Genomic DNA, 27102 nt, shown 5'->3' with positions numbered 1-27102 from the left:
TGTTGTGGTAAACAATCCTAACCAAATAAGAGCCTTTGAGAAAGACTCTTCTAGGGTCAAAACATCAGGCCATTAAGTACCTTGCATTTATACTCTAGGTGCTTTTGGTTAGTAAATAGTTTGGAACAGCTAATAGTTGACCCTTCCCATAAAAAATGTAAATTGCACATAGCAATGCACATAGCAATGTATTGGACCAATGGCGGCATGACACAGATGCGACTGGGTGTCTGCTGAGTGCGCATCTCTCTTGGGATTGCTAACCAATAGGGTCTGTACACATACACATGTATGTGAATGTAATTTGAATATTTCATGGGAAGGGCCTATTCTATTTTCTCAATTAAGAAAATTCTTAGTTCTTCTTCAAATTCTTTGAAATATTTCTGATCACCACTTTTTTAATACACCCTATGGCCTTTAAATTGATTATCTATCTTTTTTTTTTTTTTAACTTGTTCTCTCAGGGGTATAAGAGTTTGTTGGCGCAGACGTTTACCCATGATGCATCATACCAGCAGTCCATGGATTCGGAGGTCATCAGGTCATTCACCTCTGACCTTGCTATCCTGGGATTTTCAAGGCATTTCTGTCGGCACATTTCAACTGGGAATGAAGTGAGGACGACTCTTTTGAATCTTGAATCCTTTTTCTGCGTTTCTTTTATCATTGCACTTGTAGGGTTCATTTACTGCCAGGCTGATCAGACTGTTTATTGATTACAGTTATTTATTGATCATTGTCATTGATTGTCATTCTCATTGATTAGTCTTATATTGATCATTACTTATTGCTCTGATTTTTCATTAGTTGATATTGTATATTGATCATCAAACACTGATTTTTATTCTAAGCAGTTTGTAATTGAATGTTGCTAAATATTCGTTATTATTTGCATTTGTTTTGTTTAGTTTTGGATTTTTTTTTGCCATTGCAATTTTATTTGTTGATCATCAATTGTTGATTATTACTCTCATTGGTTTATATTTTATGTTGATCATTACTAATTGATTATTACTGACACTGATTACTGGAGTTATTGATAGGTACTCATTGATAATTCCTATTCATTGATAATTCCTATTCATTGATTAAGGCTTATTGACTGTTGATTATTACTGACAATAGTAATTGTAAAGTTATTGATCAGTACTTATTGATAATTCCTGTTCGTTGATCAATGCTTATTGAATATTACTGGCAACGATCACTGTTATTGATTATTACTTATTGAAACTCCTATTCATTGATTTTTGTTTATTGATTATTATTTATCGCAGGCATTCCTTGAGACACTACTAGCATCTTTATTATATGAATGCGTTACAAAGGAGAAACCATGGATACTACAGTCACTCATTGAAGTACATCAGGTCAGAAAATTGTTTTTCTTTTACTTCTTTTACTTCTTTTTTTAAAATAAAAAATCCCTTGTCATTAATCCCTACAAATGTCTGAAGTACAGTTACTTTCAAATGTTTTTTTTTTTAAAGACTTTAGCTATTTACGAATTTCCAGTTGTTCCTTAGAGACCATTTAAAAGCCATCTGTGTTGGTTTATGATAGCAGCATATTGATGAATTACGACATAATTTACATTCTTTAAAAAACATTACAATAAAAAAGACTTTATGAAAAGCCATAATAAAAAAAGCCTGGGATAGCAAAAATGGACCAAGAATATTTGTTTTAAATATTCTTTTTGTAAAGCGCTTTAAAGCAAATAGTGGTTAGGCCAAATAAAATAAAAACTGTTAATTATTTGTGCAATGTGGGGATTACTCTTTGATTTAGTTCACTTTTGTGCAATCCCTAGGCTGCAGTTTGTTTCGTATTTCTACATCTTCTGTTTTTCATAATTCTTGGTCTGATTGTGTTTTTTTTTAGTCTTGTTCCAGTTTGATAACAAGATAAAAAATCATTCTGAATTATTTTCCATGCCAAAGGTCGTTGATAGCCTGGTATCCAGACCTGACACCCATACGCTGTGGCAACTGAAGCTGCTACTTGCCTATTACAACGACACCCATACCAGGCTAGTGTCTGGTGGCAACGGTAGCGCTTACCCCAAAACACCTCTGGTAAACGCTGACCCAAAAACACCATTGGTAAATGCCGAACCAAAAACACCTTGGGTAAATGCCGACCCCAAAACGCCAGTGGTAAACACCGAACCCAAAACGCCAGTGATAAACTCTGACCCCAAAACGCCAGTGGTAAACTCCGACCCCAAAACACCGCTGGTAAATGCAGAGATGTGTGTGAAGATCAAGAGTCATCTGGATCATTTGTTTGATTTGTGGTTTGCAGGTAAGAAATTTGAGAGCTCACTGATTACAAAGTTCAAAACCATCTAGAGAACTGTAAAATCATGTTAAAGAAAACTACTGGATTCGGATGACTTGTGGAAATTGTTTCAGTCAGTGTTTGCTCTAAACAATTATAGAAGTAAGCCGCAGCCAGAAAAAAATACAATTGAATTCATCTTTGCTGAAATGTCCTGAGCCTGGGTGATTGTCCTGGGTCATTTTTTTTTTTTTTTTTTGGGGGGGGGGGGGGAATGACCATCAATAATTGACTATTTGACGCAAGTTGCAAGTGATGATAGACAAGGTTTTTAATCAGAGTTTGCTCTCCTCCAGTATCTTCCCCAAACTCTTACTAATTCTAGCATTTCTTTATTTTATTCCCATCTCTTTTTTTCATAATTTTTCTAAATCAAAATATTGTTATATATAAAGAGAAACCAACCACTCACGTAGTATTAGTTATAATACAGTTGATTACTTGATCGAACACTACATCTTTTTTACACAAACTACGTCATCTATTTCTCCTTGTAGAGAACAAGATGCCATTGATGAATTACTTATCTCAAGGAGTCATCTCTGAGGACCAAGAAACCAGGAGGCAACTGGCTAAGTTTATGGTGTACTATGGCATCCCTACCCCAAGTCAGCTTTCAGAGGTCCCCCTACAGGGTAAGTTACCTGTCGGAAGGCCCAAACTCATAAAGCTAAATTATCTGGGGAAAAAACGGTGGTTAGCATTTTGTAGACAAAAGGATATAAAACATAGTTTTAATTTGAGTCTGAATGCTTATTGATTATGAAGTTTGTACTTAAACCATGTTTCTCCATGAAATATTTCCCTCTGTCTGATATGAAGAGGTATTGAAGAAAGCTGTATATAAAAACCTAATAAAACTTGTTCACTATTTCTTCAGAATCACAACGGATTTAGCCCAAAATTTTAAAAGTTTTTTGTTGTTAATGTATTTGGTTGGTCACACAAAACATGGGCACTGTCTGCTACTTTTTTTACCAGTTCTACAAATCCTGTATAATATCTTTAACAATTATTATTGACTGTCTCCTTCTCAGGGTGTGATTCACTTCCAAGCCTCTACACTGCACTAAAAGGCTTCAATCTCCCAGTATCAGCGTTGATGAAACTCCTATCTGTCCTACAAGCTGCAAGGTGACACATATATTCATGACTTGTCCCTATTGTATAAATAAACCAGACCATTTCAATTTTTTTTTTTCATGTTCTGTAACAGCTTTTCCCGGCAATACTCGGACGTGTAAGGTGCAGACTTAAACTTGTCGCAACTGACAAATTAAAAGAAATTAAAGCTTGGTGTGTATTCCCTGGGGTTACCGTTGCCCCAAGAGAATAACGGTCGGTCTTTTCACACTGTGGTTATAGGGTAAACAAAATCCCAGGGCTTTCTCTGGGCTGCATTCACCGGGGATAAAAGGATACAGTGTGAAATGGTCTTATGCAGCCCAGACATTGTGGGAGCCGCCTATCTCTATTAATCACATACCTGAGACCACACTATGCACTCGCAAATCATCTTGAATTGGAAACAAAAGGTTCTGGGATTAAGAATTCAACATCAAAATCACTTATTTCAAAAAACAAAATTTCTAAGCCCACATTTTTGTGGAGCTTCTTGAGTGAGAGTTTTGAAAATATCGTTGCCACGACGAAACCATGCCTTGAGAAAGAAAAGACAACAAAGGTTGCCATTGATTGGCCATGATATCGTTGCCACAACGAAACCCTGCCTTGAGAAAGAAAAGACAACAAAGGTTGCCATTGATTGGCCATGATATCGTTGCCACGACGAAACCATGCCTTGAGAAAGAAAAGACAACAAAGGTTGCCATTGATTGGCCATGATATCGTTGCCACAACGAAACCATGCCTTGAGAAAGAAAAGACAACAAAGGTTGCCATTGATTGGCCATGATATGCGGGACTCACAGACTTGGCTCCCATGTGCCAAAAACAATAATAAACAATCGGCGATATTGTACAGCAACTTTGCTTTGACCTAATATTAAATTTAATTTAAAAAAAGGTTAAATATTGTACACAAAAACAGGTTAATCGCTCAACTCTTCTCAGGTTCGTATTTGTTGTGTGTAAAAACATTTCTTCCCGTTATGGATGTAATAGTTGCATCATATAACGAATATCAAAACCCCAGTATATGATAAGCATTGTGTACTGTGTGAGAGTTCCTATGGAGAAAAAATCCAGCGTTTACTGGAATAGGGTTCAAACCTCAACACTAATGCTCTACAGCAGAGCTCTCTTGACAGTAGACCACTATTCATATTTGTTGTGTGTACAAAAATTTCTTCCAGTGATGTAATAGTTGCAACATGTAACAAATATTAAATTTGTTGGCTCTTCTCTCAAGACCCCAGTCTATGATTTAAGCATTGTGCGATTTCAGAGTTCCTTGAGAGAAAAAATCCACCATTTACTCAAGTAGGGTTCGAACCCCAACCCCGGCGCTCTAGAGCAGAGCTCTAAAAGGGTGTATGTAACTTTTGTAGGACAAAAAACACAATCTCCACAGATTTACATTAAACTTACACAGTTTGAAGATAATGATACACAGTAGAAAGCTTCCCTGAACATATTACTTGCTGAGGTGCTGTAGTTTTTTGGAAAATGAGTAAAACAATGCCATGAAAATAATTTTTGTCTCATGAGACGAAAACTATTATAAGCTTTTACAAACGTATTTTCATGATATTGTTTTACTCATTTCTCAAAAACTACAGAACCTCAGTTAGTAAAATTTGAAGGGAAGCTTTCCACTATCATTATTCTCAAACCCTGTAAGTTTAATGTAAATCTATGGACATTTTGAAAAAGTACCCATATCCTTTAAACAGTAGACCACTGAACGTGCCCCGTGTTGAGAGGGCAGTTCAAACCAGGGCCCACTTTAATTGAGCTGCCTGAGCAACAAAAATTATTATGCACAATGATATTATTTTAACCAGAATAAGGTTACCAACCAAAATATATGTCAGTATGTGCTATTTGGGACTGGTTTCCTGCTCATACTTCCTGCAATGTGTTCTGCTTGGCAGCTTCATGGAATTTGGCCCTGGCCGGTAGTTAGGAGCAGATACCTGCAAAAAAATTATATTCTATTCTTAATAGTCACAATGGTTATGAATAGTTTTATTCCATTAGTTGCAGTGGATAACCATAGTAGTGCTGGCTGCTTTTTTATTACAATTTGACAACCACTTAAATTAAGGCCACATTGAGTGTGGTGGCACAACTGTGTAGAATTGTGGTGAGACGTGGATGTATGTGGTATAATATTGTCGTTGTAGGCTGTTGTGGAATTCATGTATCTACAAAAACCACAGTGGATGATACGGGGGGGGGGGGGGGGACCATTTTTCCCCCCCAGTCTTCCTGATGGGAGCTTTTATTTGTTTTATACACAAAATCCTACCCTTTAAAGGCAGTGGACATTGATAATTGTCAAAGACTAGCCTTCACAGTTAGTGTATCTCAACATATGCATAAAGTGACAAACCTGTGAAAATTTGAGCTCAATCAGTCATGATCGGTCATCGAACTTACGAGATGGTAATGAAAGAAAGAAAAACCTTGTCACACGAAGTTGTGTGCGTTTAGATGGTTGATTTCGAGACCTCAAGTTCTAAATCTGAGGTCTCGAAATCAAATTCGTGGAAAATTACTTCTTTTTAAAAAATTATGGCACTTCAGAGGGAGCCGTTTCTTACAATGTTTTATACGATCAACCTCTCCCAATTACTCGTCACCAAGAAAGGTTTTATGCTAATAATTATTTTGAGGAATTACCAATAGTGTCCACTGCCTTTAATCCATTTTACTAGTGATGAGGACACCGATCACAAACGTTTGTTGGTACCTGTAACCCTGTGGATTGCCTGAAGGTGGAAATCTATCATTTCAACATGCCTTTATACCCTTTCAGCTCCACTGCAACTTTAGTCAATTGTGCACTGTACCCTGCTTTAGCATGGGAGCCTGAGCACCAAGGCCAGTTCCTCATAAAAGGTGTAGCTTTGTTCACCCTCCATACCCAAGCTTACCATCCTTACAAAGAGAAAGATTGCATCTATCTGTAATGACTAAATCATATTTTGAATAATATTTATTAATAATATTTATTATCAAGTATGCCCGAAAAAAACAAATGTACAAGGTAATAAAAGAGTTTGTAAAAATTGAACTTTGTTCTGTTTTGCGAGAATGTTTACGCCATGCTTGAGTGGTCGAACGTTTACGCCATGCTTGAGTGGTCGAACAATGTGGGAACCAGAGGTTGATGTTATCAACATCATTTAAGGCTGAAATGATTGGACTATTTCATCATGGTAGTAAAGTACATGTCAAACAAACATTTATTCAAATAAAATCAAGTAAATAAAATAAATTATAATTTTCTTTACAAAACAAAAGGTTATTATTCATTTTGTTATGGTAAACCATACCCAACTTTTAAAGAGTTTTTATAAGCGCCAGAAAATAATGTTTTGTTCAATATTACGATTATCTGGCAGGCAAACTGGCAAGACCAGTGGTTTTTTATTTAAAAATTCCTTCCCCCCCCTTGCATATTCTTGTGTGAAGGTTTGTCCATGGGCGGGTGTGTCTTCTGATGCATTTTGTTGATTTTAACTGAAACTTTTCTCTTAATCAAGCCTTTAAAAAAATGTTTTAACAACTCTGGATATACACAATTACAACAACCTCATTTAATACTATTAGAAAAGAGACCCAATTGTCCCTGGTGGGAACAATACCACAAAAATTCTCTTCTTCTCGTAGGTTAGTTTACATATTTATCCCAAAGTTAAGAATCAAAATTCATGTAATTTAACCTTCCCATAATGTAAAAACCATAATATCATCAATTCAGCATATAATGTTAGTTTGCATTTTGCCAGTTGGTTGCCTCCAAGTTGCCTGTAAAAGTTGGCTCGTGTGAGGTGACCCTAAGGGTGGCATTAGAACAAGGGGTCACTACAGGGCCCAATTTCATAGAGCTGCTAAGCACAAAAATTTGCTTGGCATGAAATTTCTATCTCGATAAAAATAGGACTACCAACCAGTAGAAAGCAATATGCAACAAACGGAAATTGGGTTAGTAATCCTGTTTTTATCAAAGATGAAATTTCATGCTAAGCGAATTTGTGTGCTTGGCAGCTCTATGAAATTGGGCCCTATGCTTTATTGGTGGTGAAGGGCAGTACATGTAATGAGTAATCTTATTCTCTTATTTTTGTTGATTAATTGCTGTTGTTTCCATCTGGAATGGAGGTAGTTTGAGTGTGAGTTGATCGTAGTCTTTTCTTGATGGACTGGCAGGTTTTTCTAGAGTTTCTTGTTCTTGAGTTTGCTCATCTTCATCATCTCTCCATGGCGGTGCTGGTTTTGGAAACATCTGGAAATTAAACCAGTACAGACCAAAACAAGTCTACTATCAGTCTTGTGTTTTTCAATTGAATAGTTTTAACTCACTATTAAAAAAAAATAGACAAATAACATGCGATGCTGGCTTAGAGTCTGATAAATAACTTTTAAGACATTGGACACTATTGGTCATTGTGAAAGACCAGTCTTCTCACTTGGTGTATCTCAACAAATGCATAAAATATCAAAATTTGAGCTCATATCAATTGGTCATCAAAGTTGCGAGATAATAATGAGATCTAAAATCTAATGCTGAGGTCTCAAAATCAAATTTGTGGTCAATTATTTCTTCCTCGAAACCTACGTTACTTCAGAGGGAGCCATTTCTCACAATGTTTTTTACTATCAACAGCTCCCCATTACCAAGTAAGGGTTTATGTTATTAAATTATGAGTAATTACCAATAGTGTCCACTGCCTTTAAATTCTGGTATAAAAGGATATACTCGCCCAAAACACAAACCATGAGGTAAATTTTCTGCTTACAGTTATTTCACAACTTTTTTTTTGATGATCTTGATACAAAAGATTTCTGGTCCAGTCAAAGTTTTTAACTACCTACAACAAGCCAATTGTCTTGTGGATTTGAAACCCTGCATCAATTGATAACAGTGCAAGGGCACCAAGGCATTTTCTCCTCGGTAAAGGGCACCTACTTGAGTATTTCAAGGGCACAAAGGCAATGACGGGGGCATGGAGGCAATAGTATCAGAACATACTTACCACTTGAATGACGACAAACCATATAAGGACAATAGCACACACTGCAGCATACAGCAGGAAGGTTGTTTGCGCACCATAACTGTCCACTATGAGCCCCGAGATCAGATAGCCAGTTCCTGCACCCAGACCTTGGTGCATAGAGATAATAATTCCTTGCATTGTCCCACCACATTCTAATGGTACAGCCTCTCCCAGGTAGGACGAACATGTGGTCCATGTCACAACGAAACTCACACCTACCAGAACAATAAAATCATTTTAATTTGCTAACAAAATTAATAATCCGATTAATTGACTTGTTATTCCCTGCGATAGGTGTTACAGACATAATCCTTGTTTTCATTATGTGAATGTTGTTTGATGTTGATTTTTAATTCAATATCTAGTTTATTTGAAATGGTGTCATGTATGTGGTTATTGTGTATCTGCTACTTCTGCATTTGTACATGCATGTACATGCATGGGCATGCATGGGAATCAGTGACATACAGGATATTGGGGGGGGGGACACACACAAGCAGGGACATACAACAGTTCTGGTGGGATTGAGAGAATCAGGGATGAGATTGTTCAATCTTTTTGCTGAATTCAGTCTTTTTATGTCGGCCTGGTGAAGAAAATCAGACAATATTTTTTTTCTACAAATAAAGATATCCTGCTCATTTTTGTCTACTTTTCTGGTGCTTTGGATACTGTTTCCAAAGGCTCTTTGTAATCTATTACCCCAGGAGTTACCAAACATCCAAGTTTCAGACTTTTTCGTTAGTATTCTGACTCCACCCCTGGAATATTAAACCCTCTTATTATTTTTATGACTTCAACAGGCATGGTACTTCATTATGTCCTTCATTTCCTTATTGATTTACAAATAGCACTATCATAAATTATACATTTGGGAAACAGCTGCTGCACTACAAACACAAATAATTGCTTTATAAAAAAAACAGGATGGCGAGTTTCCGATCACCTTGTATCAAAAAGACAATGATATAGGTAACAAAATCATTTGACTCACTGATGCTAAGGGTTGGGAGTCTTGGGACATTTAGTTAACAAGTTTGAAATCCAGAGGGGCTCAGGATGGGTATGTAATGAGTTTACTAGCCCGACGCTAAAACTACTGGCCTGTGTGACCGTAAACCTGTGGTTCAGTGTAAAATTCAATCATTGCAATAAGGAGTTAAGGACATTCAATGCTTATATTGTTTTAATCCATTCAACTGAAACCACTGTCATACATATGGGTTACATAGTTGCTTATTATTATTCTTCTTTTTCATTGACACATTTGCTAAATTTCTTAACAACATGAAAGCAACTGAGTTGACATTTATAATAGATGTTAAATTTGCATCAGGATAAAGAATATTACTTTTGGTTATTACCCATACACCGATGTCTGTTAGCACTGTATACTCGGTACTTTCCTGAGTCCTGTGAAAAAATATCACAGGCATGTTACTCGGTTGGGATTCGAACCCACGACCCTTGTAATTTTTGAGTTGACATTGTGTCGTTGAACCAGACGTCATAGGCCTAATAGAAAACTAAAGTTTTGTGTTCCCTTTCTGAGTCGCATGCGTTTTGTCCACCACAAGACTAAGAACAATGCAAATAACCCCCTCGTGAAAAGCTACAATGAAACTGATTAGAAAAGTATTTACCATGAAAGATGTCGATCAATACCATCATCCAAGGCACAGTGATTAAACCATAGTAGAGGAAGCGAAAGACGAACACCAGCAGACCAATAGTCATCAGTGGGATGTGGCCAAACTTATTAATAGCCCAGCTACTAAAAAAAGTAAAACCAAACTCGGATACACTGAACAGGATACCGAGCATGCCAAGTAGACTATGTGTTGCACCTATAGAGGAATAAGAACAGACATGTCAAATGAAACGGGCTGTTTTGAGTGGTTGAAAAGCAGGACAGTTTATTACAGAACTGATAATCTAATAAACAATCTGAAAATCTATCCCGCGGTAGTAGAATGAATACTATAGCAAGACAGTTCTCTAAAGAACACACATCATACCTGGCAAGTAGACACACTTGGTGTTAACGCTATGCAATGCCTCTATAGGTTGCTTTAGATCTTGAATATTTTGAGAAATTGTGAATAAATGTTTTTTCGATAACTAAATATCCTCGTCTTCCAGGGCCCAATTTCATAAAGCTGTTTAGCAAAAAATACTGCTTGATGTATATAAGGCCTACTACATCTTTGCTGAGCAAAAAATTGAGGTTATAGCACCAGCCGCAACAACGGCAACTTAATGTGATTTGGGCTAGTGACCTGTAACAATGGCAACTTAATGTGATTTGGGCTGGTAACCTGTTACTGCTAAGCAATACTACTCTGTGCTTAACAAGTTTTTGTGCTTCGGGCTTTGACTAAAAAGTTTGTATTAGCTTGAAGTCAAAGAAGAGGGGTACTTAACATATCGTGTGTTTTATATTCATTTGATTTGGCAGAGACATTCTTAACGTGACATTAAATAAGGGAATCAATGTGTGGTGAAGAGGTTTTCAACTAGTGGTTTAACCCCAACGAGGCCTGGTTCTTGATAATTTTCCGAGACGAAGTCGAGGTAAATTATAAAGAACCAGGCCTCGGCGGGTTTAAACCACTAGTTGAAAACCGATTCAACACACTTTGATTCCCATTCACAAATACCTTTTCGGTCAAAAACATCATCACTTTTTGGTCAAAAAGTGAAATAAATGGAAAAATTATAATTGTTAAATGATTTCTTTCAACACAACACCCCTCCAGCTATGAAATGGTAGAGCCCTCCGCCGCCCTCGCGTAAACAACTCCTTATAAGGGAATGCTGTGCGCGTCGCGCGTATCGCGTGATGTGGCATAACTGTTTCAGCCGTTGCTCTCGACCAATAGGAATGAGGAAATTGTCTTATAAGAACAGGTGCAAGGTCGCGTGTCACGCCCATGAATTAACACTTTTTACCGGTCATAAACAAAGGTTTATACACACCCACGTGACGCGCTCTCAACCAATAGGAATAGCGAAACTGAGGTATTTATGAATACACAATGTGACAAAATAAACTATACAGTTTATTGAATGGATTTATACATTTGTAATATTTACCAAGATTTTCTAGATGCCAGAATAGAAATCCCCATATACAGCCGTGTGCTATTCCAACAATAAAGATCATGAAGATGACTGAGCCATAGTGCCAGCTGAAGATCACTTGCCTTATCTCCGCCCATTTAGAACTGCTAGGTGCTTCTTCTTTATATTTCTGTGACAATTTTTGGAGTACAGTGTGAGTCAAAAGAAGTTGACCAGGATTGGTGATGTTTAAAAAAAAACAAAAAAAATGACACTCAAAAGTTCAGTAAAGCATTTAACAAGCACTCTCTCCTGCTGATTATAAAAACACAATGAAAGAAAGCTGTTTATGGAATACAATTGACAAAACAAATGAATGACTTTTGTATGACTTTTGTATACCATTTGCTACTTACTCGGATGATTAGATTCAGTCAAGCATTAACATTCCATGGACAGCTACAAACATGAGTTCTTTCAAGAAATAGCATAACTTCCCTTATGATCAATTTGTTTCATTCCCTTTTTTCCAGATAAGCAGGAAAGAATGTTGAGTACCAGTTTTTGTATTGTTTTTGAATCATAAATCTCGGTCAACTTCTTTTTGACTCACCCTGTAGAAGGGTTAATGAGGAGGAGAAGTATAAACAGTTAATACTATTCAGGCAACCAGTGTTCGGAACCCTAACCAGTGTTCGGAACCCTAACCAGTGTTCGGAACCCTAACCAGTGTTCGGAACCCTAACCAGTGTTCGGAACCCAAGGTGAGGGACAATATTACCGTCTATGAAAAGACGGTTTGTCTGTTCGGTGCTGTAAGGTCGTTGATTGCAATTTCATGCTCATATATTATATTCAAAGATCAAAAGGCGTTAAAAGCACTTTAAATTTTGAGCGAACAAAAATCTCAATATACAAATAAATGTTTTGAAAATGAATGTTTCTTTTTGCAAGAGACCGGTCTGAATAAATAGACGCAATGAAGAGGAGCACCACAATTTTGCCAACAAAATAATGATATCCTTACAAAAAGCATCAAAGACCTTAGTCCTTGGTCGAATAATACAGTGTGAAAGGGATCTTGTAGAATCTCTTCATGAAATGGAATTACAAATTACCAATTACTGATGGGTTTTTATGACTCAAAACAAACTTAATATCTTACCGGAAATTTGAAGTAAAACAAAGTTATAAATGCGCCAAGGATGATAACGATAGCACTTGCAAAGCAGGTCCAATAGCTGGCAACTGTGTGTTTAATGCCACAGCTTATCTTGACAGTATGGGTTGAGTTCAGAAGAAGGGCTCCAAAAAGTGAACTGGAAATGTTGAAAAGGGAAAAGGAGATATATGTAATTTGTCTAGCATGTTTAATTGTCGAGCGAACTGTACTTTTGTACTTTTTGTACTCCAATTTTTAATTTTAAGTTTTTGATGCATAATAGGCCTACTTTTATATTTTCCTTGTTTTACTCGTCATCCATGGTGATGATAAAATGATTTTTCTTCGTATGCCCCTAAGAAAACTGTTAAAAGGCTTCATATACGACCCAATTCTTCCAGGCACCCTTAATGAATAGGCCTACTATAAAGGCGTCGAATTGTCTGGCTCAGTTTTCTTTCAACACAACTTTGCACATTAACGTTGTTACAACATTGTTCAGCGATGTCCCCATGCATGTTGGTGGACGAGATGAAACTTTTGCCTCACCCTGGCGGCCCCATGCCAACAAATAGTTATGTCCGAAGAAAAAGGAAAAAAGGGTTTAAAGTTATTTCTTTGTAATATTTAACGCCAGTGTTTAAGATTTCACAACACTGTTTTTGTTATTACTATTGGAAAGGTTAAATATTGGTCTTATTGAAACATACTATTATGTTGTGACGAGCACGTTGTATTTTGGTAATATTTAAATTCGGGCGGTCAAATTAATGGCCGTCACGTTGCATCAGCCTTTTTAAACGTACTTGTCTTGTGGCTGGCAGTCACGTTGTCTGCAAGTTGTTTCAATGTTGTAAACAACTTTTGGGAATGAAAAAAAAATGTGTGAAATTTCGGTTTCAAAACAAATTAAGTTAGTCTTGGGTATAGGCGTAAAAGTTCTCGAATGAAACTATCTGGGTGGGGAAAGGTGACACCACTGCTTATTATTTTGAGCAAGTGGTGATAGTTAGATGCAAGTAAAACGAATACTTTCTTTAAAAATGTGTTATTTTTTGTGTATGTTTTATATTTTCTACGTACCCAAGTCCAAATCCCATGGAACCATAACCGCGCTGCCATCCAAAGTCATCGGCGTGACCAACTTCATTTCTCAATGTATCCAATGCGGCCGTGTCGCATTGTCCAGCCGACGAGAGCATTGAAACATCTACAAAGCTCGACAGAATCAAAAGTACCCAGAAAATTCGGTAAAGGCCATCTTGGTCGAACAACCAACTCTGATCAGACAGTAGAATTGTTTCCACAGACTCGGGAAATTGGTGTGTTTGTTTGGCTGAGATATTATTGTCTGGTCCAATTTGTCGTTTTAACATCGTCGTGGGTGGGTCTAAATTACTATTCCCTAACACGACATTCTTAAATAAAACAATGTCACCTGACGTGCCTAAATAATCCAAAGGCTGCTGGCTGTCCTCGTACGGGAGACTTATATTGAGATGAAGAAAGTCGTGTATCTGTTTTTCCATCACATCACATGGTGCCTCCGGTGCAGGTGACGTTATGGAAATCAGTAACACCGCCACAGCTCCGATCACAACGCCCGAGATCGAGACGAGTTTACGGCATTGGAATCTGTCAGCGATGACCGAGATAAACGGTAAGATAGCAAAACCCGCCAAGGGGCGCACAGCGTTGAGTAAGCCAACCATAAACGGGTTGAATCCAAGTTGTTTGAAATAAATGGACATGTAGGGTAGAATACATCCAAACGAGCCGAAGAGAAAAAGGTTAAATGCTTTGTAAGGCAGTAGAGACTGACGAATGTGGCATCTTCCAGTTTGCCCCCTCTCGGATGTTTCGCCAGCTGCGACCAGCTTCTGAGTTGTGAGATTCATGATTCTGCCATATCTTGGTAATTCTCTGCCGTACCGTATACACAAACCTCTCGCTAATAATATTACCTACTATATTTGCCTACTACTAATACTGGCCTCTCGATTCTTCAAAACCATTGGTTTGTGACCGACAGTTGGATTGTATTGTACGTATGTGCAATGGTAGTCTTGGTGCAAGGACAGATGGGTGGGAAGTTCGCATAACTGGCACACTGATATGCGTACAAGCATGGTAAGTGTGGCACGTTACTTTATATAAAGGCTATACTAAACAATCAGATTCCCAGGCATACCACAATTACATGGTTTAATGACACTTTTTGGGTAATCGCTCTTGAAATCTGCAACTGCAGATTTTTTGCAGAGTTGATTGATGCACAGCAGATGATCTCGGGTAGTAAAATGCCAGGCAGGAAGTGTTTTGGGGTACAGCGACTTTTGGCAAACGGTTCTTATTTGCAGAGATGTGCCTGTACACGATTTGTTTCAATACTCGGGCAAAACATGTTTCGATAAGAAGCCGGTGTCAGATGCAATTGTGTCCCTGTCCGCTCCGGACTCCCCTGTATATGCAATCGTGTCCGGGGCTATGCAAAAACCTTCCGGCAGACATGTACAACATGACTGTACGTGTGCGTGTAAGCGAGCGTGCATGCACTGAACCTACGTATATGCAGCATGAGTATTCACAAATTTTAGGATTGCAGCGAATACCCAACGGCCGAACATTTCCCATGTCATTCATGACATGCACTCAGCTTGTAAAAAAAAGGGCGAATGTGTTCCGTCGACCAAGGGCGTTTAATTTACCGCAAGGACGGTTTTGCACGGGGCGGACACAACTGCATATGCAAATGTGTCCGGGCGGACACAATTGCATTATGCAGCAGCGTCCGGGCGGACACGAATGCATATGCAAAACCGTCCGGCGGACAAAATTGCATATGCAATAATGTTTTATGGATAGGATTGCATAGAGGACATAATTGCATGGGACACCGGCCTCTGTTTTATGCCTTTTTACCCATCTGGCCCACTTTTTATGGGGTTTTGTGGGTCGGATTTTGGGACGCGTTTGTTTTTGGTCGGTAGTGTTTTTGCTGGGGCCTGAGATGCGTATACACGTACACCCACATTCTCGTATAATAACGTCACAGGTTTTTGCTGTTTCCTCAAATTTGTATTCGGTTGATAATCAGTTGAAATTACTTTGATTGTTATACATTTTGTATTTTGCATGACTTTATTCGATCAATTTAATAGGATGTGTGTGCGTTGGGGGGGAGATGGTCTACATCGCGAAACCTAACTCTGTCCACTTGCCCGTTATTTATTAGTGCCATCAACAGTACTATATGCATGCAATTTAGTACGGTTTGTTGTCGAGTCATGTTTCTGTACATTTTTGTTTGGCGAGTCTGTTAATATCTAAACTTCACTAAGACAAGACTCATTGCCACATCATAATGCTTGCAGATATTAAAGCAATCGACGGCTTACCCCGCAATTATTCCCTTCACTACGAAATTGCCACTGTCGTAGTGCTTTTCAATTGGGGAAATTTTATTTTCTAAATTTATTAAAACAAGGGAATCTTTAAAGGCTGTGGACACTATTGGTAATTACTCAAAATAATTATTATAATATAATTTATTGATTTCTCGAGTAATGGGGAGAGGTTGACAGACAGTTTAAAACATTGTGAGAAACGGCTCCCTTCTAAAGTAATGTAGTCTTCGAGAAAGAAGTAATTTTCCACGAATTTTATTTCGAGATCTGAAAGCGCACCAATGGTAATAATGTCATCAATCAAACGAACTGTGTTAAGCTTCTTGGCATTCATATACAAGAAAACCTTAAATGGGATACTCAGGTTGATTACATGTGTAAAGCCTTCAACAAAAAACTGTACTTCTTACGTCAACTTAAACGATGTAACATTCCTGTTAATGACTTGAGAACAGTGTATTTGCAATATGTTCGTCCAACTCTTGAATACGCCTCACCTGCCTGGTTTTGTGGTCTTACCAAAGTCCAAAGAGAGTGCCTCGAGAAAATGCAACGAAAGGCATTCCGTATCATACTTACTTGGGATTTTTGTAAATTTAAACCTTATGGTGATATTTGTGTGGTGCTTAACATTCCGCCCCTCACTGAAAGACTTGAACAGCTCTCATTGAACTTTGGTAATTCGCTCCTGTCCTCAAGCAAGCATAGAGAGTGGCTGCCTCCTGCAAGGAATAATAACCTTAGGAATTCCGACTCTTTGTCTAGTATTAGGTGCAGAACCAACCGATACAGGTCTAGCCCCATTCCCTACCTCACCAATATTTTGAACATGTAACACATTTTGGCAGGCCTCATATTTTTACCACCAATTTTATTCCCAGTTTTTATTTTCTTGTTTGCTTGCTTGTTTGTTTGTTTGTTTGTTTGTTTGTTTGTTTAGTTTGTTTGTTTGTTTGTTTGTTTGTTTGTTTGTTTGTTCGTTCGTTCGTTCGTTCGTTCGTTCGTTCGTTCGTTCGTTCGTTCGTTCGTTCGTTCGTTCGTTCGTTCGTTCGTTCGTTCGTTCGTTCGTTCGTTCGTTCGTTCGTTCGTTCGTTCGTTCGTTCGTTCGTTCGTTCGTTCGTTCGTTCGTTCGTTCGTTCGTTCGTTCGTTCGTTCGTTCGTTCGTTCGTTCGTTCGTTCGTTCGTTCGTTCGTTCGTTCGTTCGTTCGTTCGTTCGTTCGTTCGTTCGTTCGTTCGTTCGTTCGTTCGTTCGTTCGTTCGTTCGTTCGTTTGTTTGTTGGGGTGTTTGATTGGTTGTTTGTTCGTTTGTTTGTTTGTTGGGATGTTTGTTGTGGTGTCTGTTGGCGGGGGGGGGGGTATGTTTGTCGGGCTGCTGTTGGGTTTGTTAGTTAAGTGTGCTTGTTAAATATTTATTGTTTTTGTTTTATCTAATTTTAGTTCTCATGACGTCTCTTTTGACTTTGCTCTTAATTTTTCAATTTTTCTTGTGTATAAATTTTCTCTCTGCTTTTTAAAATGTTTATATTCATGTAATAATGTAAATCTGTATTTTAATTCAGTCTCTGGACTGCGACAAGCGGATGTTTTTACAATAAACCAGTAATAATAATAATAATAATAATAATAAAAGCTTCGTGTGACAAGGATGTTTTTTCTTTCATTGTTATCTCGCAACTTCGACGACCGTTTGAGCTCAAACTAATTTGCACAGGTTTATATTTTATGCATTGTGTTGAGATACACCAAGTGATATTGGGGAGAAGACAGGTCTTTGACAATTACCAACAACGAGAAATCAGGAAAAATATATTTAAGGACGTCACTTCTAAAGTTCAGATAAAAATTCTCACGGGCAATTCGGTCCCCATGCCTAGCCTCAAGAGAGGGCGTAACACACTGTTGCAACAAGCGGGTTTTACGGTACTCCATTATGGAACGCCAAAGAGGCATTTAATCATCGGTGATGGTCTTTTGCAACCGGTGATCAAATTTGTCATCGGTGGTGATAAAACACGATCGGTGATGGTATATAGCGATCGGTCATGCATATTCATGATCGGTGATGGCTTTTTGCAATCGGTGGTCAATAGTGATCGGTGGTGGCTTTTTGCAATCGGTCAACTTTAGTGATCGGTGGTGGCTTTTTGCAATCGGTCAACGTTAGGGGTCGGTGGTGGCTTTTTGCAGTTGGTCAACTTTAGGGATCGGTGATGGCTTTTTGCAATCGGTCAACTTCAGGGATCGGTGATGGCTTTTTGCATGCGGTCAACTTTAGTGATCGGTGGTGGCTTTTTGCAATCGGTCAACTTTATTTGTATAATACTTTACCTAGCCTTTTATAAAACGTGTTGAGTGCGTCCCGGTCTGTGTTTGTCCATCACATTCATGATGCACATAATATGTGTTTTCCATCAAAACGGTTTTTGTGTAGTCATAATGTTCTCACCTCCGGGTCTGTTTACACAGGGCTACTTGTATGATTTCAGATTTCCCCTTACACACAAAACTATCGGTAGAGACTCTTGTTCAAAAACATTTCCCTTCACTGAATATTAATATTTGTATTTCCCCGGCATACACCATTTCCGGAAGACGACAACCAATTGTGGGACATAGATAACCCTTCCACACCCTCTCCTACCCATTTGTTATTATTATTATTATCTTTTTAGAAAGAGCTGATTATTTTGATGTTTGTTGCGTTCCCCCTTACATAGTTATAAAATGGTACTCTTCTAAAAATGTTTGGCAAGTCAGTCAACCCGCTGGTGAGTGTAATTTATTCCTCCATGGTGGTGTGAACTAGAAAATAACAACAACTAATATCTACAATCTACACAATCATAGGTTTTGAAGTAGGCCTGCACCGACCGGACGCAAAATTCAGATATCCCAAAATCCCATCACCGGTTGCAAAAGTTGACCGATTGCAAAAAGCTACCACCGATCCCTAAAGTTGACTGATTGCAAAAAGCCACCTCCGATCCCTTAAGTTGACCGATTGCAAAAAAGCCATCACCGATCCCTAAAGTTGACCGATTTCAAAAAGCCACCACCGATCACTAAAGTTGACCGATTGCAAAAAGCCACCACCGATCACTAAAGTTGACCGCATGCAAAAAGCCATCACCGATCCCTAAAGTTGACCAACTGCAAAAAGCCACCACCGATCCCTAACGTTGACCGATTGCAAAAAGCCACCACCGATCACGAAAGTTGACCGATTGCAAAAAGCCACCACCGATCACTAAAGTTGACCACCGATTGCAAAAAGCCATCAACGGTCGTGAATATGCATGACTGATCGCTATATACCATCACCGATCATGAATATGCATGACCGATCGCTAAAATGGACCACCGATCGCATAGGACCACCACCGATGACAAATTTGATCACCGGTTGCAAAAGATCATCACCGATGATTAAATGCCTCTTTGGCGTTCCATACTCCATGGACACATAATGGGTACGTTCGTTTAGCTCCCCTGGGTCGACCCCGGTGTGTGGCGTGTTTTTTTCCCCAGGACAAACGTGTGCAGATAATTACCCACGTTCGTCCTGGAAAAGAAACCCGCCACACACCGGGGTTGACCCAGGGAAGCTAAACGAACGCACCCAATAATTGATGCATCGATTATTCTAGAATGTTCATAAACGCAGTGCTATCTTTTGAAGTGCGCACCTCTAACGACTTCTTCACAAGTCTACTTCAACAAGAGGGGAATCCCCCATTTTGCAAGAGCGTACGCGCAATACCACAGTTATGACGGTGGTAGTACTAAATTTAGGCAACGGTATTTCCCAAAAGTGGCAATATAGTACCGTAGAATGTTCGACCGTCTGCAGTAGTGACTGAAATCAGTGCTCGAGAAGGAGTCTTCCCTTTGTTCATAACAGAGTGGTAAGTCAAAACAGCCTTGTTCCACGTTATAATGGGCAAAATAATATCAGTTTCAATGTCGTTGATGAGCTGTGTGAACAGAGTAGGGCCTCACAGTACGATTCAATCAAGTATAGTTACATGTCGTCAGAACTGTGGAACAGCGCCCCTCCCTACACTGCAGAACGTGCTCAGTAGTTAAAACATAGAGTCTTGCTCTGTGTATGGTAAAAACTAGTTTAAATGTTGTTGTCAGCTGACGTGTGGCAAGCAGAAGTAGGCAGTGTAACTGTGGTGCTAGATAACATCTGCAGTTCAATTCAAGCTTATTACTACAGTACAGGCCTAAACTAGTACAGTAGAGAGGTATTGGAGGCATTACTACAAATCGGAGAACAAAAAACATTAACAGTAGAACAGTGCCCCAGTCAATTAATGTATTTTGTTTGACTGCTGACTATAGGCGGTACAAATTGTACGTACGAGGGTTAATTCTTGTCAAAATGGGCCCGGTGGAAAGGGACCATTCAATCAGCATCTTTTCCATAATACTGTAACTGTGTTTTGTAAACAATTATTACTAAAGTTAGGAATTTCTTCCCCTGAAGGATTTAGCTTTCCTTGTTGCATCATGGAAACCAGCAGAAGTATTTTAGTCACTAATCTTCCAGAACTGGACAAGAGAAAGTTGAGGGACAAACTAGAGATCCATTTCGGCAAGAGAGGAAATGGCGGTGGCGACGTTAATCAGATTGTGATAACGGAGCAATGCAGCCTGATGGGAACATTTGCTCTGATAACGTTCGCTGAACAAGAGAGTAAGTATCTAGGAGTGTAGCCCACTTTGTTGGGCTGTATCTAAATGGCTCACTTTTAACATCGGTCTGATCTGTCATAGTCGCCATGATAAGACTGATGTAAAAAGCGAGCCATAGCACACAACCTAACAAGGCGGGTTACTAAGGGGTTAGTTATTGCATACTCCTAGAATGAGGTTCGTTCAGCTATCGTCTCTTCATGGAGACAACAGCGGATCGAACCTCATAGTTCTCGGAGTAGTTCCTGCAATGATCCACCCTCCCCCCCCCCCCAGGGACTGGAAAGCTTTTTGGCTTGTTAAGGGGTGGGGCTGGTTGAGTGTAGGGGGGGACATTTTTGAAGGTCACTCTGATGTGGGTCACTTCACTTTGATGGGCAGGTGCAGGGGAAACTTTAGGGGACGAGGATTTATGCCTCTGATGATACAAACGAAGTGTTCCAATGATTGTATAATCAAAATTTGCTTCATTTCGTATGAAGTTTGACCTGGGCTTCATGTCAAAATTAAAGTCCCCCAAAAAACATATCTTTAACTAAAGAAAATATAGTTACAACTAAAGAAAAGCCTGCACAACAAGTCTAAGTTTAAAATGTTATGAGTTCTATTTAAATATTTTGAGAAGTCATGACAATAACTAAGTAGTTGAACTAAGCAGTTATTATATCACTACTCTTTAAGCTGTTGCCTCTGTGCTTGGGAAGCAGCATATCTTCTACGATAAGACGCTAACGGTGGAACCACACTCATCTACTGAGGAGGAGCAACGCAACACTGATCATAACACGCGCCCTAAAATTGGATTTGCAAGACTTCCCCAGGTATGACTCGTGTAGAGACTATATGTACAAACTCTTAAAATGAAAAATTACTAGCGCCCCCTGCCAGACCTGGGAGAATGCACTTTTGCCGAGGGGTGTTCGGTGCTTGCCATACAACTTAGAGAGGCAGGGAAGAGGGGGGGGGGGGGGGGGGGTAGGGGGTGGCGTAAATGCCCTCCCAAATTTGGGCAAAACGGGGGGGGGGGGGGGGGGGGGGGAATATGGGCACAGCAAGAAGAAGTAAAAATTTGACCATATGCCATGCTTCCTGACTTGTTTCAATGTCATGAAAGTTATGTAAAAGGGCAATACCCTATGTCCCTCTTTATAGTGAAACAAAGAGTAGATGTCCGGGTGGTTATTCAAGTCGGCTGTCCGGCTGCCAGCAAACAATTGAGGGCGCTCTGACGTTGTTCTGGTGTAATAAACTTTTCGCTGTAGGCCAGCCCAAAAAGTTATGCCGTGTGCACACGCTATCCGGTGGAGGTGGTTAAGGGTTGCTTCAATAGAAAAGGGCCAACAAATATACATCTGGGCAAGATACCTTAAAAATAATTAACCATGTTTGTGTTTTACACTACAATTCTAATTATATATTGTGGTCTGTATCGATACCTAATTCTAATTGTAACAAAATTTGGACCTTCCATAGATTGGTTATGGGCTAGTTATGAATGTGTTGAACATTAGGGGAAAGGGATTACTGAACTCTTCCCGAAACCCAATATGCAGTTTCCATTAAACAAAAGTGTTGTTGTTTTTTTCTCAAAATTTGTGTTTTGTTTCATTAATAGTTGCCGTCTCAAGATCTTAAACTTATCATCCATGGTCGATATGCACATGATGTTCTTCAGTCTACTGCAGAATTAACCAATGCAGCACTACAAGTTGATGAGAAAAGCACAAAATTTTGTCTGGCCGGGCCACCTGTTGCCATTGTTCAGGCTGTTGATATTCTCGGAAAACACAGCAACCCTAAATTAACAACTCAACCTCATGGATCAGTTAATGTTGGGCAGAGAAAGAACATGGCAAATTGGACAACATCACTTGATGGACACGAACATCGCACAAAAGAAACTTTTGCAGACAAAAAAGAGCTGAGTGTCCATGTAAACCATTCAGATGCTGACCCTCTCAAAGTTGATCAAAATAACCTTGGTAGTCCAGGGAAAGATGTTCCTAATCCAACACAGAAGAGAAATAAACATCCTGCCAATACTGAGAAGCCTTCAAGAAACATTGCCAAGTTTGACCCCAAGATTCTCAATTACATACATGCTATTCAGCACAGAGTAATAACTGAAGCTGGGGATAGATTTCATGTCGACTTTGAAGCCAAGGCTAATGGAGAGGTAGAGTTTAAAAGCAGGGAGAAAAACACAGATCAACAAGAAATCAATGAATCTATGAAAGTTCTTGAGGAGTTGGTGGACAATATTAAGAAAATGGGTTTTGTCACAGAAGTCATTTGCCTGATGGAATTTGAGGAAGCACCAAAACAAAAAGTCGATGAGGCAGTGAAACAGACATTGGAATCAACAGATGTTCTTGTGACCCTCAAAACTGGCAATGTTTTGGAATTCTATGGAACAGAAGAGAGTGTTCACCATGAGATAGAAAAACTGAGAGCAGGCATCCTTGGGAGAGATTTGCAAACTGACAGCCAAGGTGAAATCGAGCAAACCGTGTACAATCAAACAATTAATGATGGGACACAACAACCCTCTGAGGAAACAGGAAATATGGATATGGCTGGAAATTTCAGAGCTAATGAGAAGTTCTCTAATTATCCTGAGTGGTTGGCTTCCTTAGATGCAGAAGTCACAGATGAAGCATCTACTGCCCATGGTGTACAAGTCGAAAAGTTAGTTGATGCACCAGCGAGAAAACCGTTGGTTCATCCGTTGGCAATACATGAGGGTTCCTCAGTCGTGGGTGATGTTCAGGTCCGTTTTGCTGAGAATTTGGTAAATGGAGAGAGTTATCTGCCTCCTGCAGCTCCACCAACCTGGAAGGAGGAAAGTAATCCATCACTGGGCTCAAAAACATATAATGACATATGTTATCCTCCAAATGAAACAAAAGAAGAAAACCACATGTCCATGCAAAGTTGGCATCCCGTTCAACTGACAACGAATTTCACTGATGAAAGTTTACCGAATGAGCAGAACAAGAGTTCAGGCATGGTTACTGAACAGGAACTAGAAACTGCCAAGCCTAAGATCGCCTATGTAAACATGAATCAAGGGGCTAAGTCTCCCCCAGTGCAACATAATCATCTTCAAGGAGCAACGCAGCAAGAGGAGGATGATGGAATAGCCGCACTTTCACGTCAGAGTGATGACTCAACAAAAATGGTTGAAAAAAGTATGGATGAGGCGGATGGGATAGGGCCATTGTTTATGACAAATAAAATCATGGGTAAACTGCTGGACATGGAACCAACATCAAGATGCGTTCCTTATCAGGAAAGCTCACGGGATACAGATGAACTGATGGAAGTCGATCCCATTCTCCCGGTGACAACATCAGCAGCCGTTCCATCTCCTTGTGACTCTTTGCTATATACCCAGCCTCCTGTCGACCACTCAAAGGTTGCTGCTGCTTCTGTTAGAATCCCAAAGGATGCACGTATCCATAGTTCTGTCGACCATTCACAGGTTGTTGCTTCTTGTAGAATCCCAGTGGGTGTGTGTATCCCTAGTGCTGTCGACCACTCAAAGGTTGCTTCTCCTGTTGGAACTAGTCATGTAGATCGAGACTTCTCACCGGTTTTTGCTTCTTTTTTTAGCCTCCCTATGGGTGGTATCCCTGGACATGACACAATGGCCCAATCAGAAGATTTCAGTGTAACAATAAGAACAGGGATGGATGTAGTCATTCGTCAGGGTGACATCACTGATGAGTTCACCGACGTCATTGTAACCTCAGCTGATCCACATCTACAACTCCAAAACGGAGTTGGGAGAGCCGTTCGCGAAGCTGCTGGACAAGAACTAGTGAGAGCATGTCGACTTTGGATCAAGAAGAATGGACCTGTTGATAATGGTAAAAATGTCTGGACAGTTGGTGGCAATTTGAAATGCAGTCATGTCCTCCATGTTGTTCTCGAAGAGTCACAGAATGGAACAGAATTGAAAAGTGTGTTTGTGGATTTGCTGAAGACATGCGCCCAGTCTTTGCAAGCCTCCCATGTATCCATGCCAGCTATAGGATTAGGTAAGTAAGTTTTTTGGTTTGTGTTACTCTGTGACATTTTGACAGCTGGGGTTTATGATATGGCAGCAAAAAAATGTTTGAAGTTCTTTCTATAAAAAAAATGGGAGATTTAGTGTAGAATACGCACTCAGTTTAACTTTTCTTATTTGAGTATATTGCTACTATTCATCTGAATATTCAGGTTTGTCGTCCCATTTTTATAATCTTCAGAGTTCCATTTACATCTTCCAGCTTTCTCCATAAGATGTTCAGAGCATACTGATCAAAACATTCGGTGAAAACTTACGGTTGTTTTCATGGTTTTAACTGCAAAACCTTACTATATCATTGAATTTACACTGTATGAGTCGATAAAAAAAATGATCCTTTCATAATGTTGTTATTTTGATAAACTTTCAGAAAGAATGTCGGTGTCAAAAAAAAGATGGGCCAGAGCTTTTTTTGATGCAGTTGGTGAAATCGCTCAGTTGTACGACAAAGGATGGATACAGCTCAGTACTTTGGTTCTAGTTGATAGAAACAAAGCGCTACTCTCGGAAGTCAAGAGGGTTTTCAATTACCCAAATTTATCTGGATCATCTCAAGAGAGCTTTCAAAATGGCCGACAAGCGGTCCCTCATCCAGGTAGGTCAAAGGGAAAGTAACATCTTTGTTCTTTAAAAGAGTACTTTGCCTTATGTTTTGCTTTTGTTTTACACGATCTTAACCCACTGCCCTAATTAAAGGATTTCCCGAGAACACATAAACACTGTTAGTGCCCAGCAACAGGAAAATCCGTAATGAACAAGAAATGAGTCTCTTTCTTCATTCTTTTTACGAGTGGTACATGATTGGTAACATTGCAAAATATATACTTCACATTTTTGACAATGGTGTGCTTTTCCCAACGGTATACAGGGCTTGCAATTTTGTGACAAATTTGACAAAACTGCAGGGCTTATAGCTCAAAACATTTGCTGAACCAAAACACCTGTGAAACAAGACCAGAATCAAATGAGTTTCAAAACTTAATAGATTTAATTTTGCGTCAAGGAAAGGATAGAAAAAAAACATTATTTGTTTTTAGCCATTATTTTCTTTATCCCCATAGATGCTTATCTTTTAAATTGTTGCTTGAAATATACACAATCATCTACATACATATTTGTTTTGATTTTCATAAAAAGAAATATTCAAATTCAAGAGTGCAGATTTTTGGAGCAAGCACCATGAGCGCGGGCATTGGTGGATACTGGCGCTATACAAGACCTTGATTATTATTATTACCTAATGTAGATGGCAGTACTTTATAAGCGACACCTGTGACGGTGTGAAAATCAACAATTGCTTTCAAACAGAAAATATTCAATTGTTCATAAAACAAATTTTAAAATTTATGATATTGTGATGGAATCTGTTCTGAACTTATTCGCAGGTATGAGCAGTAGCTTCACTAGCAGTGGTGCTGCTAACTACCCTGGACTCAGGGCAAAGGGTCCGAGCAAGGTACAAAAAGGGGCATCCAGAAGAGGCATAAGTACCACGGAGCCACTAGATCGCGGGAGCTCTAATATAACGTCCACGAGGAAAGCCAGCAGTGGTGTAAAGTCTGCATTCATGATTGATTTACCAGTAGATGATGACCACAAATGTGCCATCTGCCTGGGTAGGATTAATCAAGAAAAAAAGCTGCGCTGCAAACACAGCTTCTGTCGAAAATGTGTAGACAGGGCTCTAAAGGTACACAAATACTGTCCTATCTGTAAGCAGCCGGTTCAGTAGGTAGATCGAAAAAAGATTACTTGAGAAAAAATGGAGAAAATTAAACAATTTAAAAATACATTTTTTATATATATATTTGTTTCTATGCAAGTCGCCAGACACACAAGACCATAAGGCCACTTCAAGGTGTGGGCTACACGGAACTATTTTTCTAGGGGCCGTTGCCACCTACTCGTGGGGCTGAAACAGGGTTGACCAGTCCATACAGATGTAGGCTTGGGTATCATCCATCAGAAGCCTGGCTGGTAGAGCAGAAAGCACTAGCTCCCAAACTTAAAACAATGAGTTTAGAAGAATTTTCATTGAACATGGACAAATATAAGAGTGTTTGCAGGCACTGGCCCACTCTCTGCCACTGTTAAATATGGACTCTAGACTTTTTAAAACAATGGTGTTCGCCTAAAACAGAAAAATTGGTGTGAGCTGAAGCC

The 27102-nt window shown here is 39.2% G+C and overlaps 3 protein-coding genes across 3 annotated transcripts in view; 2 read left to right on the top strand and 1 right to left on the bottom strand.

Annotated features, from left to right (window-relative positions):
* LOC117292125 (anaphase-promoting complex subunit 1-like) overlaps positions 1–4906 on the top strand; it is a 33120-nt gene extending 28214 nt beyond the window's left edge. The window contains exons 39-44 of the mRNA XM_033774056.1: positions 468–617; positions 1281–1373; positions 1947–2310; positions 2844–2981; positions 3384–3530; positions 3607–4906. Coding sequence (XP_033629947.1) covers positions 468–617; positions 1281–1373; positions 1947–2310; positions 2844–2981; positions 3384–3484 — 846 coding nt within the window. The 3' untranslated portion in view covers positions 3485–3530; positions 3607–4906. The remainder of the gene's footprint in view (positions 1–467; positions 618–1280; positions 1374–1946; positions 2311–2843; positions 2982–3383; positions 3531–3606) is intronic.
* A 2145-nt stretch (positions 4907–7051) lies between these two features.
* On the bottom strand, positions 7052–14706 carry LOC117297952 (major facilitator superfamily domain-containing protein 6-like). Its single transcript, XM_033781153.1, has 6 exons — positions 13843–14706; positions 12763–12916; positions 11631–11787; positions 10178–10381; positions 8514–8749; positions 7052–7762 (listed from the first exon to the last, which is right to left on the bottom strand). Exons 1-6 carry the CDS (start codon positions 14655–14657, stop codon positions 7595–7597), a joined length of 1734 nt encoding a protein of 577 aa, XP_033637044.1. The 5' UTR covers positions 14658–14706; the 3' UTR covers positions 7052–7594.
* Positions 14707–19794: 5088 nt separating this feature from the next.
* On the top strand, positions 19795–26781 carry LOC117292492. The gene is made up of 6 exons (XM_033774559.1): positions 19795–20071; positions 20659–20868; positions 21549–21688; positions 22483–24910; positions 25310–25534; positions 26325–26781. Exons 2-6 carry the CDS (start codon positions 20682–20684, stop codon positions 26669–26671), a joined length of 3327 nt encoding a protein of 1108 aa, XP_033630450.1. The 5' UTR covers positions 19795–20071; positions 20659–20681; the 3' UTR covers positions 26672–26781.
* Positions 26782–27102: the final 321 nt, after the last annotated feature.

This window comes from Asterias rubens, chromosome 1, assembly GCF_902459465.1.
Source record: "Asterias rubens chromosome 1, eAstRub1.3, whole genome shotgun sequence".
Lineage (NCBI taxonomy): Eukaryota > Metazoa > Echinodermata > Asteroidea > Forcipulatida > Asteriidae > Asterias > Asterias rubens.
The sequence above is the reverse complement of the archived record's forward strand: the minus strand, read 5'-3'. Positions and strand labels throughout refer to the sequence as shown.